The 19,991-nt window shown below is 42.6% G+C and overlaps 1 protein-coding gene across 2 annotated transcripts; it reads right to left on the bottom strand.

The window, feature by feature from the left end:
- Positions 1–27: 27 nt before the first annotated feature.
- Positions 28–18,050, bottom strand: xpo5 (exportin 5). 2 transcript variants are annotated; one of them, XM_066696468.1, is made up of 32 exons: positions 17,809–18,050; positions 17,113–17,234; positions 16,810–16,882; positions 16,349–16,486; positions 16,070–16,252; positions 15,455–15,481; positions 14,953–15,138; positions 14,634–14,710; positions 14,403–14,502; positions 14,186–14,269; positions 13,724–13,849; positions 13,296–13,386; positions 12,593–12,799; positions 11,667–11,782; positions 11,392–11,547; positions 11,021–11,062; positions 10,486–10,575; positions 9,797–9,996; positions 9,319–9,418; positions 8,172–8,353; positions 5,347–5,447; positions 4,764–4,860; positions 4,230–4,365; positions 3,967–4,065; positions 3,426–3,472; positions 3,204–3,307; positions 3,056–3,115; positions 2,778–2,878; positions 2,580–2,687; positions 2,311–2,448; positions 1,694–1,858; positions 28–1,527 (listed from the first exon to the last, which is right to left on the bottom strand). In XM_066696468.1, the coding sequence occupies exons 1-32, from the start codon at positions 17,911–17,913 to the stop codon at positions 1,375–1,377; spliced, it is 3,714 nt and encodes a 1,237-aa protein (XP_066552565.1). In that variant the 5' UTR covers positions 17,914–18,050; the 3' UTR covers positions 28–1,374. The 2 variants fall into 2 exon arrangements, with proteins under 2 accessions (XP_066552565.1, XP_066552566.1); XM_066696469.1 differs by having other exon boundaries at positions 12,671–12,799.
- Between the last annotated feature and the right edge of the window lie 1,941 nt (positions 18,051–19,991).

The raw sequence follows: 19,991 nt of genomic DNA, 5'->3' as shown, positions 1-19,991 counted from the left end.
TAGAAATGACTTCCGCAGGGCAGGACATCAAAGTCTACATTTATTAAAAACGCCAAAATGATATAAACAGCACAACATACTTTCCAATATTTGTTTTGATTCCTGTACATTACAAATCTTTTTTTTTTTTTTCCTTAGTGTTAAATGACTAGTAAAAAATTAAATTACTTTTTTTAAAAAGGCAACATTTGTTAAATGTACATTGAACGGGTGGAGAAATTACAACAGAAGTGGAATGTAGTACTTTTTCTTTTGAAACAATAAAAATGAGAAGTTCTGGCAAAGTGGTTTTTGAGAATCGCACTTTGTTCTTAAGGTCTTCAGCTCGTTTGCACCATCTCTAGATGTAGCCCGCCTTGGCCATCTATGCCAGTTATTTTAACAATTTCTTTAAAGATGCACTATGACTCCTTTATATATTTAAGGTCCACACTACAAAGCAGGTCAGAAGGTGGTGGAGACTACGGAACTAATAAGTTAATTTCTGACCGTCACGAGTGAGTACTTCATAATTAACCGTGAACTATAACTTGATTTGTCTTCAGAAATATCCTAAAACTGTAGGATTGATCCTTCATTCTAGATGGCATACCTACAAAAAATGTAAATTGATATGTGTTTGTAATTGTACAACTAAAAACAGAGCGAGAAGGTGCGTCTCTACAGCTCCAGGTGTGCTGAGGTAGTGAACAAAACAGAGAAAGTGGGAGCACATGACTTAACATTCATATCCAAACTGCATGATTGGTGTCTAGATACATTTCATCCAAAAGAATGGGTTTAAGGGTGACCGCTCTGAGCAAGAGAAAGCATAAAGGCTTTGAGTGTCAACGTAAAGATCGGTTTTGTAGTGTGGACGAGGCCTAACTTGAAAAATTCCAACCGTCAGCCAATCGGATTTACAGATTAGCTTATATCTTCATCAGCTTTCACCTCTCCCAGTCTCAGATCACTTTATAAAGGTCAAATCAGTCAATCCTTCACATGCACTTTTGAGCACCCCTGCTGACTGGATGATCATCATCATCATCATCATCATCACCACCGCCTCAATATCACAAAAAAGAATCCAATTTCCTATGTAGCAGGCCTGAAAATTGTGAAACGCGTCCCGTTTCTAAAGGGGTGACAGGGTCCTGGACATGTGAAGATGCACGTCTCATTTCCAGGACTCCAGAGCGAAATACCTGCCAGAAACCAATGTGGTTGTTGTCTTTACCATGAAAGATCAGTGGCCAACATATAATGTCATCAATACTCTACATTTAAAAAAAAAAAAAAGGACCCATTTCATTCCAGGGGGAAAGCGGTGGGGTAACAAATCTGGATTTCCCATGACTACAGGGGCTGAGCCACACCAACTTCTTCCCTTCCTTAAATGTCCTCCGGCTGAGGTGTGAAGAGAGCAGCCAGGCCGCTGTTCTCGCTGTCCAGAGCGTCCCGCTTCACCTCCGGCTTGACCTTCTTGAAGAGTGACGGAAGGTTCCGGATGTGGACCTCCTTCTTAAACTGCTGGCCCAGAGGTTTCTGCCAGAGAACAAAGACAGTGGTCATGTTTCTGATGCAGCTATACATCCAAATCAAGATGGGTCTTCACAAGTTCATATCTGAACAATCAAACTGAAATAAAGAAATGCACATTTCATCACATAAAAAATCATATTTGTTTGGGTAGTAGTTTCAGTGCCCTTACCCCAACTGTGCCAGTGATGAGCTTTTTAAACTGATCCTTCCTCTTTTTGTCCCCTGGCTTCTGTGGCACAGGGTTCAACACCCTCTGGTCAAACAGGTCCAGGGTGTCCAGCTGTATCTTGGGGATCTGGGTCATAACTGCCCTGAGCTCAGAGTAGCGAGGCCTCTGTAAGACAACAGGCAGGACAGATGTCAAGAGGGTTTTGTTTTTGCTGAAAAAGGGGTTTACACTTTGAATATGCCTTTCCATAAATGCCCACATGACACACAACTGGACATGCAATGATATTTAACATTTATTTCATGTAGTTAAATAAATAAAATAAAGAATATAACCATGACATTGGCAGTCAAATTGCATTGCAATTCTAATAACTTGGTAAGAAAAACTACCATTATCATATTCAATCAGAATTGTGTTGATTTGCTATGATGTGGAATGCAAGTTTGGCTAGCAATGTCTGAACAGTGGCCAAAGAGCCAAAACAAACCTTAACATGGAGGCCTTTACAGGATGTAACCCATAACACATCACCCATGAGTGAGCCTGCAGTGGACAATGAGGAAGGTGCCCTTACAAGAGGACCAGCCTGGGCTGAGGAGCCCCTGTTGACTCACCAAAGCGTCGTAGATCAGGAATGCCAGCTGGGTAAGAGCAGCGTTGCAGCCCTCATGCTGCCCGTGCATCTGCAAGCCCTTGAGCACGCTGGTGTAAAACCAGGTGACTGCCTCGGGCAGCAGGTTATCCCCCACCACCTGCACACAAAGCAGAGGCAACACACGGATACTTATGTCACGCTAGGTACAACAAAACTAAACCAAGACAAATTACAAAAGTGAAGAGAAGTGTTTAATCATCCCATAGGGACTCTTAAATCGCCCCCCACCTGTCTGAGCAGAGTCCAGCACACCACAGATGCAGTCCTTTGGCAGTTACTGGTGTCCTTCCATGACAGTGAACTGAAGGCGATGGTCAGCAGGGTCATATAAATGTCCTGAGAAGATCAAACACGGCTCAGACATCAACAGAAGATGATCTCGACACTCCGCTCTCTCATGCAAGTGAGGAGGGGAGGGACAGTTACCTCGTGCTTCAGGAGGCATTTCCCAAGCTCCGTCAGCTCGTCTGTGGGGTATGTGGGAGCGCCTGGGGCCTGAGAGGAGTCTGTGGCCATCATCTCTTCATCTGAAATACACCAAAACATGGCTCTAGGTACATCTTCCTTGATGTGCATTCAGTTCAGACAATTTTTTTTTATTGATTTGTTTTAATTATAACCAAGGGTTTGAAATGACTGTGATTCACAAAATGAACGCATCAAGGAAAGTAGGAAGGAAGCAGAGGAAAGAAAAGCTGCTTTACCCTCCATTTCTTCTTTATTGCCGGCAGACTCAGGGGCTTTCTTCAATATACAGGTCACAGCTGAAACAGAGAACAGGAGCGCTCTCCAATTAACCAGGACAACCCCAGACCGAGAACGACACTGTCAGTGAGACCGTCCAACACTTACTGAGCAGGTCCAGGGCTTCCCGGGTCACCAGTCTCACCAGCTGCTCCTCCAGCATCTCCTGGGTCACGGGCTTCTCCTCACCGGCCTCCTCCTCATCAGAGCCACTGCACACGACAGCAAGACACGACATTTACATTGATGCACAAGCTAACATTTTTGGAAATGCTGCTCTGTGATTGGCTGGTTTATCTTATGCGATAGATAACAAGACTGTTTTCTCACCCAAGACTGCTCCTCTGGTTGATGACCTGCCACCTTTGATTCAGTCTCTATATACAAGACAAGCAAAAAATATATATGTATTACAGCTATGCCAGGGATTTCCTTAACATCAGCATGACAGTAATACAGCCACACAATATAGGAAACAATCTTGTCATCAAAGACTTCAGAGTCTTTTGTGGATCAGACTAATGTCGATCTAAATATAGTGTCTAATCTAAGGAAGAAATCCCCCAACTGGAAATAAAAACGAAAACTAAAGGAAATTAAGAAATTCTAACTAGAATTAGGAAGTCTTAAAAACATTCCCATACTTTTGAAGTATTTAAGTGCTGTCCATTACACTTGGTTGAAATATATTTGCGATTAACACATCCCATGAGAGTGTTGGTAAATAGGATATATACCTCTTTCAAGGTAAAATCAAAACAAGTGGGATTTATTCCCCTCTAGTGGCCATCTGTGAACATTACAAGTTGGAGGAAAGTCAAAGCACCCCACTGAACTGCTCCATATGCAAGGCTGTGCTCGAATGTCTTACCTGCAGCATGTAGGAGAACAGAGGTCCGAGGAGAGGGCACAGAAGGCTGTCATAGTACTCTGTGGGGCAGGACAGCACCAGCTGCTTCATGAAGACCCGTGAGCACAAGGCAATAATTAAGGAAGCTGTATACACAGAGTCGGTTTAATCAAATTCAATTCTGGTCATCCACCCCATTTATCCATTTACACGACTAGAATACACAAACACTTCCTCAATCCTGAAGGGATGGCAGGTGTCTGTCTATCTCCAGTAAGGATATGGAGCATGGGCCGCAGGCGGTGGTCGGGGACATGCGCCAGGCTGACGAAGGCAGAGCTGACCACCTGCTCGGCCAGCCCTTCCATCGTGTAGAAGTCCTGCTGTAGGGAGGGACCAGCGTTGCCCAGGATGTGGAAACTGCACAAGGACAACAAGGGATACAGAAAACCACATGAGTAATAGAGGGGTCTATGGCCTAGCTGTCCTCTTCATTGCTTTTTTTTTTTTTTATTTAGTTTACTCAGAAATCTAAATCACTCACCGCTGTTGTGCTTGGTTAGTACCCCGCCACATACGTTTTCCCAGTAAAATACATACAGTATAATGCTTAATCATATCAATAATAAAGACAAAATCAAGTAAAATAAAGTAAAATCATTCTTACGGCTGTGTTGCACTCTTACACATTTGAACCCCTATGCACACCCACAAACACAATTAACCTGTGTCACTTCGGGAAGGAAAAATGCATTTCTTTGCTTTGCCAGTTTGATTTGGTGCTTCACACCTATGAAATCATATGCAGTGCATCTTACCAGTTGTCATACAGAGTGCAGAAGAATCCCTGCATGCGCTCCAGCATGGTCTTGTACACGGGCGAGTCGTAGATATCCAGCACAGGCTGCGGCAGTCCTGCAACATAAAGAGACGGGGCCCTTCACACCAGCAAAAAACTCAAATCAGCAGCACAGGAATGCCAACCAGATACCAGCTGGCTAACCAGGAAACACAACTTCTGTAAGACTTGAGACTGGTTTATACATCTCTAGCAGACGAATGCTGTACATCAGTCTTCACTGGCATGCTTTCAGGCAACAGATGTTGACATTTCTTTGACGTACAACGACCCTATAAGATTTGGGGTTGCAGACACAAAAGGCCCGCACGATCTGTCAGGAATAAAAAATAAATAAATAAATAAACGCAGCTCGTGCCTGTGTGGATGATGCCACTCTGCTAGTCCGAGACCACCAACTAGAATTATTATTCAAATGGAGGTCGGAAGTGTAAACCAACCCTTGTGCCTCTTGCTGAAAAGGTTTCAAAGACATGTTAGCCTGAATTCTGACAAACTCAGCCCCTGTCATATAAGCTCATTTTGAAAGAAGGTTCGTCTACCCAGAACAACGTTCTTCTCCACCTCCATTACGTCGTATGCCCTGGTGAAGGTCTCGCTCAGCCGGGCCAGGTTCTCAGGCAGGAAGAGGTTGTTGTGGGTCCTGCAAAAGAAAGGCCTTGTAAGAGACTAGCTTGTAGTTTACAGTGAAGGCAAAGAGGAGCTACTGGTGCCTCAAACCGTTTGGCCCAGTGAAGGCCAAAAATTAATAAAGTCAAATATTACACAATATAACCTACAGAAAACGACAGAATTGGTACATTTTAAAATATATTTAAAATATCTTTCAGTTACCAGCTCCCCCATGTGCTACAAACTTTACAGAGATCTGATTTGTAACATGCCACAAAAACTTCCATGCTTCTATATTTAGATCTATTTTTTTTTAATTCATAGTTAGTGCTCCAGAGTGGCTGCCCCCCCTCCAGAACTGTGGACTGTGCATTTAGGAAGACTTTACCTTTGACCTTTTGACTATTTTGAAAACCATTCAGCACTTTCAATGGAACCAAAAAAAAGCAAGCAAACAAAAGCTAACCTTCACATTCTTAATTGCCTCGGTCTGTAGCAGATGGTAATGTACTTTCCATCTACAAGAATGTCACAGCTCTGGTCTGAATTTTACATATGCACCAACATTTTTTTATATAAACATACTACTTTTATATAAACATATATAAACATACTGAACTCATCTCTGGTTCAACAGTCACACACACCCACTAACTGCCTAGCCAATAAATGTATACAATTGTATACATACACATGACCTCGGGACAATACTGATAATAAAAAGTAAAAGAATAGAACATGCAGGTATATATATATATAAAAATAAACCATCCTAACATATTCTCATCCTCATAAAATTATAAATACTGTGATGACGGATAACAACTCCCCACCCCGCCCAACTAGCTCATTTCCAGGTTATGTAAATGATTCATGAACATTACCATTATCCTTGAATGAGCCATTTCATTGTGGTGAGCGTGGGCAACTTACCTTCTTATGTAACTGCATGCCTGTCTTATTTCATGAGTAAAATAAAATAAAAAAACAGTAACAAGCTAACCGAGTTAGTGCTCGCTCTCCCTCTCTAATCAATCAATATTTTAATAACATAATTATGTATAAGGAATAATGTAGAAAAAAGAGCAAATCACTTCAGGCAGCTCGAGTAAATCCAAATTTAAAAGGACAACCAACTTGCATAGTGCATTCTCTGGTTCTCCCACTACACATTTGCCCTGAGAGAACAGATATCTGTCAATCAAATGAGAGCCCGCCTGACACCCTTAATGACAGACAAGTCCAAGCTACTGCACCTGCTTTGACATTGGGAGTTGTATGGGCCACATCACCCCCGTGCCAAAGCTGCCATAAATGTCACAAAGGCTTTGTTAAATCCCAGGACCCCGTCCAAAATAATAAGTAGAGAACAATGTGGAACGTACTATTCCCACCTACCTGTAGTCCTAGTTTGCAGATTTGAACTTTGATGATTACATTTATTTTGCTTTTTCACTAAACAGTTTTGACTAACGGAAGCAGCTCTGCCTGGGCAAATGGGAAGGTCTACATAAGACGGGCAACCCTATAGATGCCCACTGTGATACTTAACTAAAATCAAGAGTGGGGAGTGAAACCTAAAAATAATAAGGACCAAGGTTCTCCACAGGACTGGGCTTTCCTCTGCTCGAGTGAAGAAAAAGGGATACACAATCTATAATTTGCAGCAAAAACATCACACAGGAAGGTCAAGACATGACGCAGCAAGACGTGGCCCTATTTTATAATCAATGTAATTCTTTCTATATGGGTCTGATTTATAATTAGTGAATACCAAGATTACAACCAACTTCCCAGTTGTGGTTTGGATGATCCACTAGGACCCTAACCGTTAAAAACCTCTCCTTTTCACTCGCACAGGCTGCAAAATATCACTTGAGAGGAAATGGTCACACAGCTCCTGCAGACTGAAGCGTTTCAGACCAAAGGAAACCCCAGTGCTGCCCAGGACTCACCCCTACCCCTTTAAACCTCTTAGTCTCCCTGAGCCTTTGAAATGACAAATGTGAGAACTCGGCCACCTCCACCAGGCTGCATATGCCAAGAATAAAGCACCACAGGATCTGAGGGACTGGCAGAAAATACATTTCAAAAGCTTCCCAGCTGTGACAGCAGTGTGAGGTACATTGTATCCTAACTAAACTCATTCATCTTCCCCCTGTGGACTCCCCACAGGATATAAACAGAAGACAAACCAGGATTAGAAGCTGAGGAGGACAACACAAAGGTTTATGTGCTAGTGACCTTCCCTTTCAAAGCAATGAGGGTAAAACACCAGCCTCTGGAGACGAAAGATTTAAAAAATAAATAAAAATAATAAATCAAATAGAAATAAGGGTAAAGGACTTCAAAAATAAAATCAATAAAAATAAATAAATAAAAGAGGGGGGGAAACTAGAAAATGTTGTCTTCTCCCCTGCTCTTGCAGTACAAACTCCCATTGGGTAACCAATGAGAGGTGGTATTGAACATGCGCTGCTCTGGTGACTGTTCCCAGCACCCACACTCCCATTGGCTGAGAATGGGAGAGGTGGCGCCGGAAACTCCAGAGCAGGACGCACGAGAGCCGCGAGACCGTGTGACCTCCAGTACTGCCGCCCACTTTCACAAGCCGGCAGCAGTACTGAGTGGGGCGCCCGCTCCACCGCTTCTCCCACGGTCTCCCTGCAGGAGAGCGCGTCGTAGGCGCACTACGGAAAACCAGTAACAAGACGCCGCCAGGCAGCGCGGGGTACTCACGTCCGACTCGACCCACCTTATGAGCGCGAGCAGGTTTGGCAGCAGGGCGCGGACCTGCTCTGTGCAGGGGTTGCGGTAGATGGGGTTGCCGTTGGGGGTGTACCCGACCACAAATCCTCCGGCCTTGGCCTCCTCCAGATCAGCAGGCCAACGAGCCCGCTTCACTACGCCCAGAATGGTGTACACACAAAAGCTGATCTACAGCAGAACGGGTGAAGGGGAAAGGGGACAGGGTTGGGGTTGTTCGGGTTAAAATAATAAAACCAAACAAACAAAAGAAAACAAAAGAAAATGACAGAATGGGGAAATAAACGAACAAAAAAAAAAAATAGAGGAAAGCGGCTTTTAAAGAGATTAATTCTGGCACAAACACAGAAACAAGACAGGGATGGGAGAGTAAAGTGGTAGAGCAACGGACAGGATGGAACGGACCAATAGCGACGGAGGACACTGGCTCAGCCTGAAGCGTCCCCGGCACCAGCTTTAAGCAGGGCCTTTTAACATGCCCGTCTCAGCAGGTTCCTGCGCTACACAGGTTCAACAACCTGATACTTGTCTGCCCAACTACAGCAGTTTCTACAGCCACCAAAAATGGATTTTAGGAGTTTAGATTTCTTAGACTATAAGAATTGGCATCATTATTCAATCATTCCAGGACTGACAGTCTACTGGTGGTGTTAATACTAAATTCCACTTATTTTATGGTTTACTGTGTATAATAGACAGGGTAGGGGAAATAGCACTTCCCGTGGCAGAAACTGAAAAAAGAAAATACAACAAACAGTGAAAGAAGAGAAACGGGCAAGGTTTTCCATTTCCAGTTCATTCTGTGCCATAAATGGCTCAAACTGTTGTGATGCCAACTATTCAAAGCACAATACTTTGACTGGTCATCAAGCAAGACCCATCCTCAAAGTTCTGTCATTTCTAAAATACAATTGAGATCCATATTAAAAACAACTTGAGGGTCAGAGGATCAAACTGAACACTCATTTACATTATTTGTAATGACTCTAAATGTAGTTATTATGTCAAGCTTTGTACGTGAAAGTCATTAGAGAAGCAGAGCAGTGCCCTTTTCATTACAGATGTCATTACCCTTCTCACTGCTGCCATCGAATTAGCTCCAGCCAGCTGTCCAGTTATGAACCGGTCACACTTACCCTGGACCTGTTAATTCCACTCTGGTCATCAATGGTCGGGTCGTTCATCAACTGGTCAGCACCAACATAGGCCAGGAAGAGCGCTGGATCCCACAGCACACTGATGAATAAAGACAAATAAAGTTAACTACAACAACATTTCACTAGCTGCTCATACTATCAGAACCAATACATTTTGGAGCCTTAAATTATATTTTTTTGCCTCCCCATTTAGCTCCACTTCCATTAATGTTATATAGCTTCTCTTCCCTATATCAAATATAGGTGACATTTTAATTTAACTTAAACAAGCAGGAGTGTAGCTGTCTTGCACCAGAAAGCCTGAAAGTAATCCTGATTGTGCAACCTGGTGCTCTCAACTTGCTCAGAAAGCACAGTATCAAGTACAGCAACAAAGCACATTTTGTAGACGGCTTTACTCTACACAGGGTTGCATCCACGAATACGAAAGAAGCAAAGAAAAAGCCAGCCAGCTTACTGCCTCATCTCTTCAGACTGCCAGCGCGCCGCCACTGGGGCCATCAGCTCCTCCAGGAAGGCCTTCTGCTTGTTGTAGTCCTTGAACTGGTTGCTGATGAGGACCAACGCCTCCATCAGAGCGCACTTCTCCATCTGAGTGAGCAGCAGCTCGTTGGAGAAGAGGTTCTTCACGTGGGTGTAGAGCATGTCAAAGCAGGGCTGTGGCAGATCAGACAGAGCACCCCATTAGCCTGAAAACCATTCCCTGAAGTGCAGTGTGGCTCAAGGAGGGGAAAGAAAACCATCTGGTCTGAGAATGACTCCACAAACACACTCAAAAGACCTTTCAGATCAGGTCACAGCTTCAAACAGCTTCTTTAAACACAGAGCATGTATACACTGATGGCATTGTACAGCAGAAGTTTTAACCCTCCTCCAAGGTCACGTCAACCCACTGTAAATGACTATTTTAAGGGCGTGCTTCACTCTGCAAGACCTTGGTGAAATATTATCGACTGAATAAATTCAAACCTTCCAGTAGATAGCAGAGTCCATCCCACTCAGTTCCAAGGCTATAATTTAGGCAAACGGTGTACTGACATGATGGCAGGAACTAATGTTTATCCAAGACCTACAGAGCAATACAAGTTTCGACCCATTTCAATCAATTCTGACAGTTCTCCCCTTTCCACAGGCCCCGATACGCACCAGTATGAACTGTGGGTAGTCTCGGCACATCTTGATAATGGAGGAGCAGGCATGCCTCCTCACGTTCTTCACAGCACGGGTCCTGGGCGCCTGGCGATCAATCACAGCAGCACACATTTCAAAGCTGCCCTTGAAGCAAAAATCAATAGGCTTCCAAAAAACAACACGCTCGGCCCTGCTCTGATATCTGGGAAATCTACTGCTGTAATAAATCAAAACACCTTCATGGTATATGAGATTTGTTTTGTCTGTTCCTCGAGAAAGCCATGATATTTATTTACAGCTATTCAAAATTACAACAAGGATGGGAGACAATGGGATGCATCTAATCCCCGCTAACCTAATTCTCCATAATTCCCTCATTTCTGAAGGTCACAAAGTCTCTGGCATCTAAGATTGATCCTTTAACTCCCTTTTCTTTGGCCTACCATGCATTTAAATAAATTCAGTGAACACATATAGAGTATAATCAGAGGGATTATGATAGTCAGCAAGTTACTCCACACTGCAAAACATAAACAGATAGTTTTCTTACCTTGCTCTCTTCAATCACTTCAAATGTAATCGATGCAAACAGCTGAAAATTTAAAGACATGCAGATTCTTTTAATGAAGAGGGTACAATTAAAATGTACTGCTGCCTCTCAAAACACTTCTGTACATATAATTCCTGAAAGATAAAAATGCACATAAGCTTCTGAATTGTGCAGGAAGGGGGTAACAGCTGATGGACTCCCTAATAAGGAGGGATTAAAGTCCTGCTTAGGAGAATTTACACAGAACGCAACAAGGAATTAAGGAAGAGAAGCTGAAATCCATTAATTAAAGTAAAATAATTCCAAACCCTGCTCAGATATAAAAACATGGCCTTCAGTACAGAGTCTTAGTTGGTGGAGGGTGGCCTCACCTTGGAGAGGACCTGCGGGAGGTAGTGAGGTCTGTGGGTGACGAAGGGAAACAGGGAGGACACGTTGGTCAGGACACAGGACAACAGGAGAGGGTCCCTGGTCTCGTAGTTCAGCACGGCCTGCAGCAGCTCGATGCCCTGGTCAGTGGGGAGTTTCTGGTTGACAGGGGCGGAAGAGGGAGAAACGGCAGTCATTCTATACTTGTATCAGAAACAGTGTCTGTACGGACAATACTGGTGGTCAAATTAGTGGGACCCCTGCATGAGACGCCTACCTCCTTCTCCACATTCTTGAAGAGCTGTCCCACTACACTCTCTGTGAAGAAGGTCATGGCATCCCACTGGACCACAGAGGGGGAGAATATGGAGCACAAGCCTTCGGCCGTCTTGGCTGTGAGAAAGAGCACAATGAGAAGACCTTAATTTTATTTCTCTCTGTGAAGGGAAGGTCTTATCAGGTAAAATAATCTCCTACGCACAGGTTGGGCCTTTCATAATATTTGACTAATCCTAAAAACATGGAGTACCTTTTCGCTCCACTTGAGCAACGTCAGAGCAAAATATGATTTGGTTAATTATGTTCTCTTGTCTGTAACAATCTGTATTAAACAAAGCAAGGCACTTTGAATGCACTGTATAAACATGTTTGTGTGAACCATGTCAGAATTCAGCTTACATTTCTAGAAACTGTTGCTTAATGCAACACTGTGACAAACCCCTCCCCCCAAAAACCAAATGGTTACCAAATGTCACCTAAAAATGTGTAAGCTAACTTCTTTTGAAGGAGTCCAACCACACTCCCGCTATGAGCTGGTGGCGGAAATGATCAGAACGAAAACCCAACCCCTCGGTCTGTTTCAGTAGCTGGGTGGTTGATGCAAATAAACTAATCTTTAGATTTCCCCGCTGTTCTGCCCCAGTGCTCTTGATTACACACAGGGTATTCCCCTCTCTTTCAGATTCAAATCAATACCGAAATACTTGGCGTGAACAAGAACAGACCTGTTACCTCAACGGCACAGGATTTATGACGTGGTTCTAATACTCTGGTAGAATTCTCCCAAATCAATAAAAATCATGAATAATATAAACCGTAAAACCACAGTGAATTAAATGAATGAAGTTAATTAAACTAGGTTAGTCTTAATCTACCAAAATATATTTTTCTCCAGGTATGTATAGATTGAGGATTCAAAGAGACCTATGAAGCCGCAGGACAAGGACTCTCCGTGAGTCTGGCCAGCTCTGTGGTACTGTCTCCGTCCTTCAGAGAGCTTACACATGGTGGAGCCGATGTCAATGGGGGTGCTGATCTGGTACCGCAGCCACTCGCCCGCGATCTGGAAGGCTTCCAGAGGAATGATTTTGCACGCATTGCGCACCACCTCACCCTGCTGGGCCCGGAAAGCTGCAAGGACACAAGACAGAGCTGAAGACAGTGGCCACCGATGACACCGCGTTGCCGGGACAGTGCCACAGCCTCCATCTTCCTGTAGGTAAGGGAGTGACTTGCAAGAGGTTGTCATCATCTTAAAACGTCATTAAAACATGATGTGGTCACCTTCTTGGTTTTCTAAATGGCCAACAACTGGGATCCCTATATATTTTCTTCCTCTCGTGTGGGCAACAGTTAAAAGGGTCAGAGTAAAATAAAGGAATGATTATCTAGGGTGTTTTCCTACTGTTCTATTTGTTCTTTAAATACCCACACACCTAAGTCAATTCTCCAGCACTTGATAAAGGTTACATACACAGACAAGTGAGATGACGTTCTTTTCTTAAATGCAAAAAAAACGAACTACAGAATTTTCATAAGAGCATCACAACGGAATTATTTTAAATATTGAATAGTTTTAGAGTATATACTAACTGATAGGAACACATAAGGAAATGGATGCACTCACAGTTGAAGAAAGAATTGAAGTCCTCGTCGCTGTCAAAGTCTACACGAGAATACTCACAACTCGGACTGTCATTTTTTGATGGGAACCCAGTCTAGAAGTACAGAGGGATGGGGGAGAAACTTTACAGGAAAAGACCAGGAATATCAATCTCACTCCAAAATTACTCTTTAAACAAGCTCTACGTTCTATTTCATTGATGCAAGACTTTCAGAATTCCACAACATCTCATATTTTCCAAATGATTCTTCAGAAGGAGAATAAAATATTCTTCTAAACACAGGCACATATATCCTGAAGACTGCGTTCTTTTTTATCAAATCCAATCCAAGAATATACAAATTAAATTTACAAGGTGAATTCGGGAGATTGTCATCTACATTGACAGACATCAGAAGGAGAATTAAAACCAGGATGAGAAGTTCCCATACCTTAACAAGGTTGGTCATCGTAGCTCTCAGGTATTTGGTAGTCATTTCTATGACGATGGGATCCTTTGACATAACCTCATGTCTGAATAAGGTGCCCCAGGTGACTTGGGTGGAAGATCTTAAAAACTATAAACAAAGGAAGAGGCTAGTGGGTATAAAAGGACCACACACATCAGGTACAAAGCTAAGTGGAGGCCTCAAAATGTTGGCTGATCAACTCCACAATTTCAAGAACTTCAGTTGAATTAAGACGAATACATCAAACACAACACCTCATACTTTTGGTTTCAGAGAAGCCTAGTTTATAGAGCACACATTACTTAATACATTCTAGCCAACAAAAAATAGTAAAAATCAAGAATCCAGATTTACTGAAATTAGTGGTTTTGCTTTACATTCTCTGAGAAGATCAAGGAACGGTGCAAGCTTTTCCTCAACTTCAGTACAGTTTGTGTGGCTCACCTGGCTGGAGTGTGTAGTAAATGCCAGGAATGCCTCCATATACTTGCTAAGGTTGGCTGGTACTTCTACATCCACATCAGAGCCCTGAAGAGCACAGAAACACCATGACCTTACACAGGGGCCGAGAGCCCCTCCCACAGAATTACAGAGCTGGAGATGCATAATAAAGTCATAATTAATAATAAAGTAGCAATGCCTGTACTTCCTGTTCACTTACCACCAATGAACAAAGTTGACTGCCCAGAGCACAAAGCACCTGACAGAGTCTCTTCAGGAAGACGTAGTGCCTTTCAACCAGTCCGGCTCCATCCGCAGACCTGAGAAAGAGATTCAAGATTTGTGGTCTTTAGCGAGAAAAAAAAGATCAAAAGGGGCCTAATGAAACTATGAGTAAGAGGATTTACGATACCCAGAATGCAACAACCCCAGTGTCCACCCCTGTACTCACTGTGCCGCAGACAGAATGTAGTGCATCGCCACATCATCAAACAGCACCATCAGTGGCTTCCTGTCTTCCAGCTTCCCCTGGGGAGACAAATGCAGGACTGAGAGAGGACTGTGCTTGGACACACCCAGGATCTAAATTCTTCTTGGTGCCATTTCATTTTAAAGGACAGCGAAATAGGCAGAGCCTCACTTAATGTGTAAACTAAGCCTTTATCCTATATAATCCTAAATCTATGAAAATGAACAGCTTACAATACTTTTCCATGGACTTTTGGCTCAAAGTAAAGATAGATGTAAATGTTCACCATCTATGGACTCACCTTCCTACTGATGGCGATGAGCAGGCACTCTGCGGCCTCCAGTTGCAGCTCCGTCTCGCTCAGCAGCAGACACAGCATCTCCAGCAGGCGGCAGTTGTCATGGGTGATGTGCACGAGGGCCACCCAGTCGATGTAGCCCGCCAGTGTGTTCAGAGCAGCCACGCCCACTCGGCAGTGCGCCCTGGCCTGGGGGAAACAAGAGACACCATTTAGGACCACAACTTGTCTTCTTTGGGGAGCTGAATTGGTGACAACCTGTGGTTTGGTCATTTGAAAATGGAGTACAGAAATTAACTAAAAAATGGGTTTGTATCTGCTATCCATAACATAACAAGTCCTAACTGTGAACGGACAGCTACTGTATCGTAATATAAACTACTTAATGTAAAATCTTTGAAGTTGGGTGGGTAGACCTCAGAGACATTACATGCATGGGCAAACCAGTTCATCTTACAACTTTCAATGATTCGCTTTAGTGGATTTATAAGCAATGAAAGCCTACCTTCAATTCTTGGGTGGCATCCAGTTTCTGAAAAATAAACATTTAAACTAGTTATAACAAATATATTTCCTTGCCTTTAAAAGAGATGTGGTACTGAACAATTGTAGCAGGCTTCAGCCACATGAGGAAAAGGTAATGGTCACCTTACACTGGAAACTACTTCCAATGTCCTTAGCTGTTCATCAATAACAATCATGACTATACAAAAAACAAGCATCTATTCAGTGCTGTACTACTGCATTATACAGACTAATGCATTTTCATAACTTATTCATCAAGATAAATATAATGACACAGTGCCTAATTACAATCTGCATTCTAGGGTGTGAAGCAAATTAAAAATAAATATCACTGACATGCTTTCCAAAAGTTAGTTACAGTCATGGTGCATCACAAAGACTTTACAATTAACACATTTTATCAAAGAAATTGCACGTGTTTATCACCAAAACCTTAAACCTAGCTTCTAATCACACTGACACTGGTCTCGTGACTTAAGACAACATATGATAACATGACGTGGTCTTAAAACTCATCGTGCTGGTTCTTTCAACATCCCCATGAGAAGGTATGGACGGGGAGGGCAGTAAGGGAAAGACTGGAAGAGGGGCTGACCAGTTTGCGGTACTTGTTGACATTGAGCTGCAGGATGGTGAGCAGGAAGCTGAAGATGCTGTCCATGTTCTGGGTGAGGGTCTGCTGGATGTCCCGGCGCCGCTGGGTGGGCAGCGTCTGGAAGGTCACCACGTCTTCAGCCAGTCGCAAGAGGATGAGCATCACCAGCTCGGTCTGGGCTTCCTGGAGGAACACAGGAAGGAGACGCCGATCAGTTCAGTTGTGCCGAGACAGGGCCCCACCAATACACCAACCATGAACGTAAGTATCCGGGCCTACCCCTTGCTTGGTCAGTGCCTCCAGTTCCTTGAGCATGTCTGGCCAGTTCTGTGGCCACTCTCTCTTGATCATCTCCACCATGATGCGCGATAGGGCGTCCTTGATGTGGCACTCTTCTTCCAGAATGGGATATGTGCCCTTACAATCATAATAAAGACACCAAACTGCCATAAGAAACCAAAGCAGATGTCCTTTGCCTAGTTTCTAGTGCTTAAGTTGTCATGTAAGTGCATTATGCTATGTAATATATAGCCTATTTCCAGGCACAACACAGACACTACAGGCAGTCTAAAACTTGACCTGACTTAAAAATAAAATGTTGCAATAAAATTCAAGCCCGAGAAGACATCTTATCAGACATAACCAGTTTCATTTTAAGGACTTAAGTTTATTTTAGAATTTCGCTTTTTTTTTTTTTTTCTTAACTGAAGTTGAAGATGGTAAACATGCAGGGAACTCACGGTTGATAATAATCCCATCGCACAATTTTTCAGCGTAATCTTCTCTCGCTGTGGCATGTTGTTCCAGCGAAACCTTCAAGTGTAAAAACAAGGTTTACAGTCCGTCACTCCCTCTAAAGGCCACCACCCACCAGTAGAAGTACAGAAATTAGTTTGTTTTAACTGACAGGACATTAAGCACAGTGTCCTGATGAAACAAGAAAGCAATGAGCGTACATCTTATCTGAATAATTCCTTCTGCATTTGTTTCCTTCAATAAGCAACAGTGTTGATTTTTGGGCGGAGAAAGAAAGATGAACATACTTGATAACATGCTCCAGTATTTGCAAGCCAAAGTGTCTCACAACTGCTGGCTGGGACTTCTCTGCTAGCTTTAGACCACAGGGCACACAGAAGGGGCATTTCTCTTTGAACTCTTCACAAAACTGATAAGGAAAGCAGAAGGGAGGAAAATGTGAACAGATGCAAGTATTGTTTTTGTAACCAAAATGCAGAGGTACATTAGACATTATGTATTTTTTCATATTCATATTATTCATTTCCTCAGTAAAGGACCACGATAGTATTCTGCATTATATTCTGTTGCGGCGATAATGCAGAATACACATTTTACTTCTCCACAAAGTCCTATGAATAGCTACATTAATATACAGAGACACTTAAACCCATGTCCTCAAAAGCTAATTGCGTGAATGATAGAGGACAAGCATTAGCCAGCAGCCCTCCTCCTCAATGCATAAAACAAAATGCAAAGATAACACACGAGCTAGTGTGCACAAACTAGCAAACTGTCAAAGCCTATCTTTCAGAGAATGAATGAAATGAGTACCAGTGCACAGGATAAAACTAAATTACAGAGCACTGCGCGTAGCTGTACGTTTCCTGTAATATAATTGAAATCTGGCCATCGTGTTCACCCCAGCAATGCCCTGTAACACACGAAAGCCAGGGAGGGATACGTTTCCTACATGCACATGCAATTTCATGCTAAAATATTACCTTAAGGGCCTCAAGGCGGTATCGCTGACTGGATTCCGCGTCCATCATCACCTCCACCGCTTTAACAAGCTGCTCACACATTGCGGCTACCGGCTCGACCGCCATGACTTAGATTGTACCCTAAAAAAAATAATACGGAGAAAATATGCGCTAAATGAAAGTGGGAATCCAATACAAAGACACCTGTGCTGCACCCGGAGCGCCCAGTCCCTCCGCTCTGCACACAGACGCAGCGTGCTAGGCCGTGGGGACAACGCGTGGATGTGTCATTGAAAGTGCTAGGGGTGGGGGATGCTGGGACTTGTAGTTTTTGGGTGGCAGATTTGTTTTGGTTTAGATTTCGTGCATATATGTGACCCGCCCCCTCCCCCTTTAGGTATTCGTCACCTATTACGTTATTCATATCTACTGCATGTTGGCATATTAATTTCAAATGACAAGACAAATGTATAGGTCGCGTTCTTGTAGCGCACATGTCCGCAGGTCTGCGCAGATCTGCACAATCCCACCCATCCCATTGGAGGAGCCGCGCAGAACTGCGGAAATGTGCGCAACACGAAAGCGGTCACAGTTCACTGAGCTGAGTAAAGAGAGTTAAAAAATCCCATTGGTTTTCATGATACCGTGGTTTCCAGTGAAAAGTTTGCATGATTCCGATTACAACCATACGTTTTTGGAATAATTAGAAATGAGAAAAACACGAACAGTAACTATAAAAATAGAATATATAGCCTACAGTTATAGACAGCCTACAATACAGATTAGACTACATAGGATGTGACTGGTGTGCAATACATTACATGCATATAATATAATATAGCACGAATACATAATGAAACATTGCATTAATACAGAATATAGGAGTTGTCAGTGTGTAAATCGTAGCATTGCATTGTGAGCAGGTGAGTTTAAAGGACACGCCAGAAGGGGGTGACTGTGGTGCATATTTGCTCAAAAAGTCAAATAAATGTAGAGGAATCAAAAGGCATTCATAACCATTATCCTTATTTCCACCAGAGGCTTTAACTCTTAACTCAGTGACTCTGAGACATGGGTGAGCCACACTTTAGCAGCTAATTTAAGGGTAATGCTCAGGGGGTCAGTGGCAGAGCTTAGCCTGTAATCGTTAATTTTCTTTAACCACTTAACAGCAAATAAATACATATTTATGATACGTATGTTTCAGTACAATGCCGACCACTGAAGTTAATTAATATCAAATGGTTCTCAAATTGATTTTGCTGTCTGGAGGAAACGAGCTCCCTGAACGGAAATTAAGCTATAAAGAACATTTAATTTGCTCTGGCATACAAATAATGGACCCTGAGGAAAATGGTCTATGTGGTCTGGAGTGTCATTGGATGTTTTAATTTTGTACAATTACTCAAAGTGGCCCATGTAATTTAAGTGACGTAAATAGAAAGCTGCCCATAAAAATAGAAGCACTTGGCAAAAGGCAGCAGCAGGGCTGAGACCATTACTCAAAATGAATGACTTTGCCTTCCATTCAGCATCAAGGGCCATAATACAGATATTAACTCAAGGGTTTGTGCAATTTAGCAATGCTGAGGTTGAATAGCCTATATAAATCCACTATATTAAAATAAGACACAAAGTTATTCACTAGCGCTTCAAACTCAGCATTTATTGAATGTCGGGTGTAAATAATTCATCATAAATACAACCTACATTCTAATGATAGTTAAATGCCTAACATGGAAAATAAACGGTAGACGGAGTTTATTATCTATTACTGCTTGATAATACGGTTACCTTATTCGTGTTGGTTAAATACTGTAATTGAAAGACAAATACACTGAACATTTGTTTTATTTCAGAAGTAATAACTCATTCCAGGTCATATGTCAATGTTTCATTGTAGCCCCCACATAAAAATAAATGTATTTCAGTCAATTGTGTTTTGTCTGGTTTGTTTATGTTGTTTGTTTGTAGTTTCTTTCTTTCTTTCTTTCTTTCTTTGTTTTTCTTCAGTTGTAGTAGCTCACAGTATATGTAGTTCAACATCTTTTTTTTTTCCAGGAAAGAAATAGTGTGTAACACATTAAATTAAGAGCAACTTCATCGGGTTTACAGATCAATTTTTCTAAGAAACATTTGTTTAAGGAATACATTATTTAAATATCAGATCAGGGGGGTTATATTCTACTGTAATGTGAATTATG

The sequence above is a fragment of the Amia ocellicauda genome, chromosome 23 (genome assembly GCF_036373705.1).
Source record: "Amia ocellicauda isolate fAmiCal2 chromosome 23, fAmiCal2.hap1, whole genome shotgun sequence".
NCBI lineage: Eukaryota > Metazoa > Chordata > Actinopteri > Amiiformes > Amiidae > Amia > Amia ocellicauda.
Note: the sequence above shows the minus strand (reverse complement) of the source record. Positions and strands in the feature narration are given on the sequence as shown.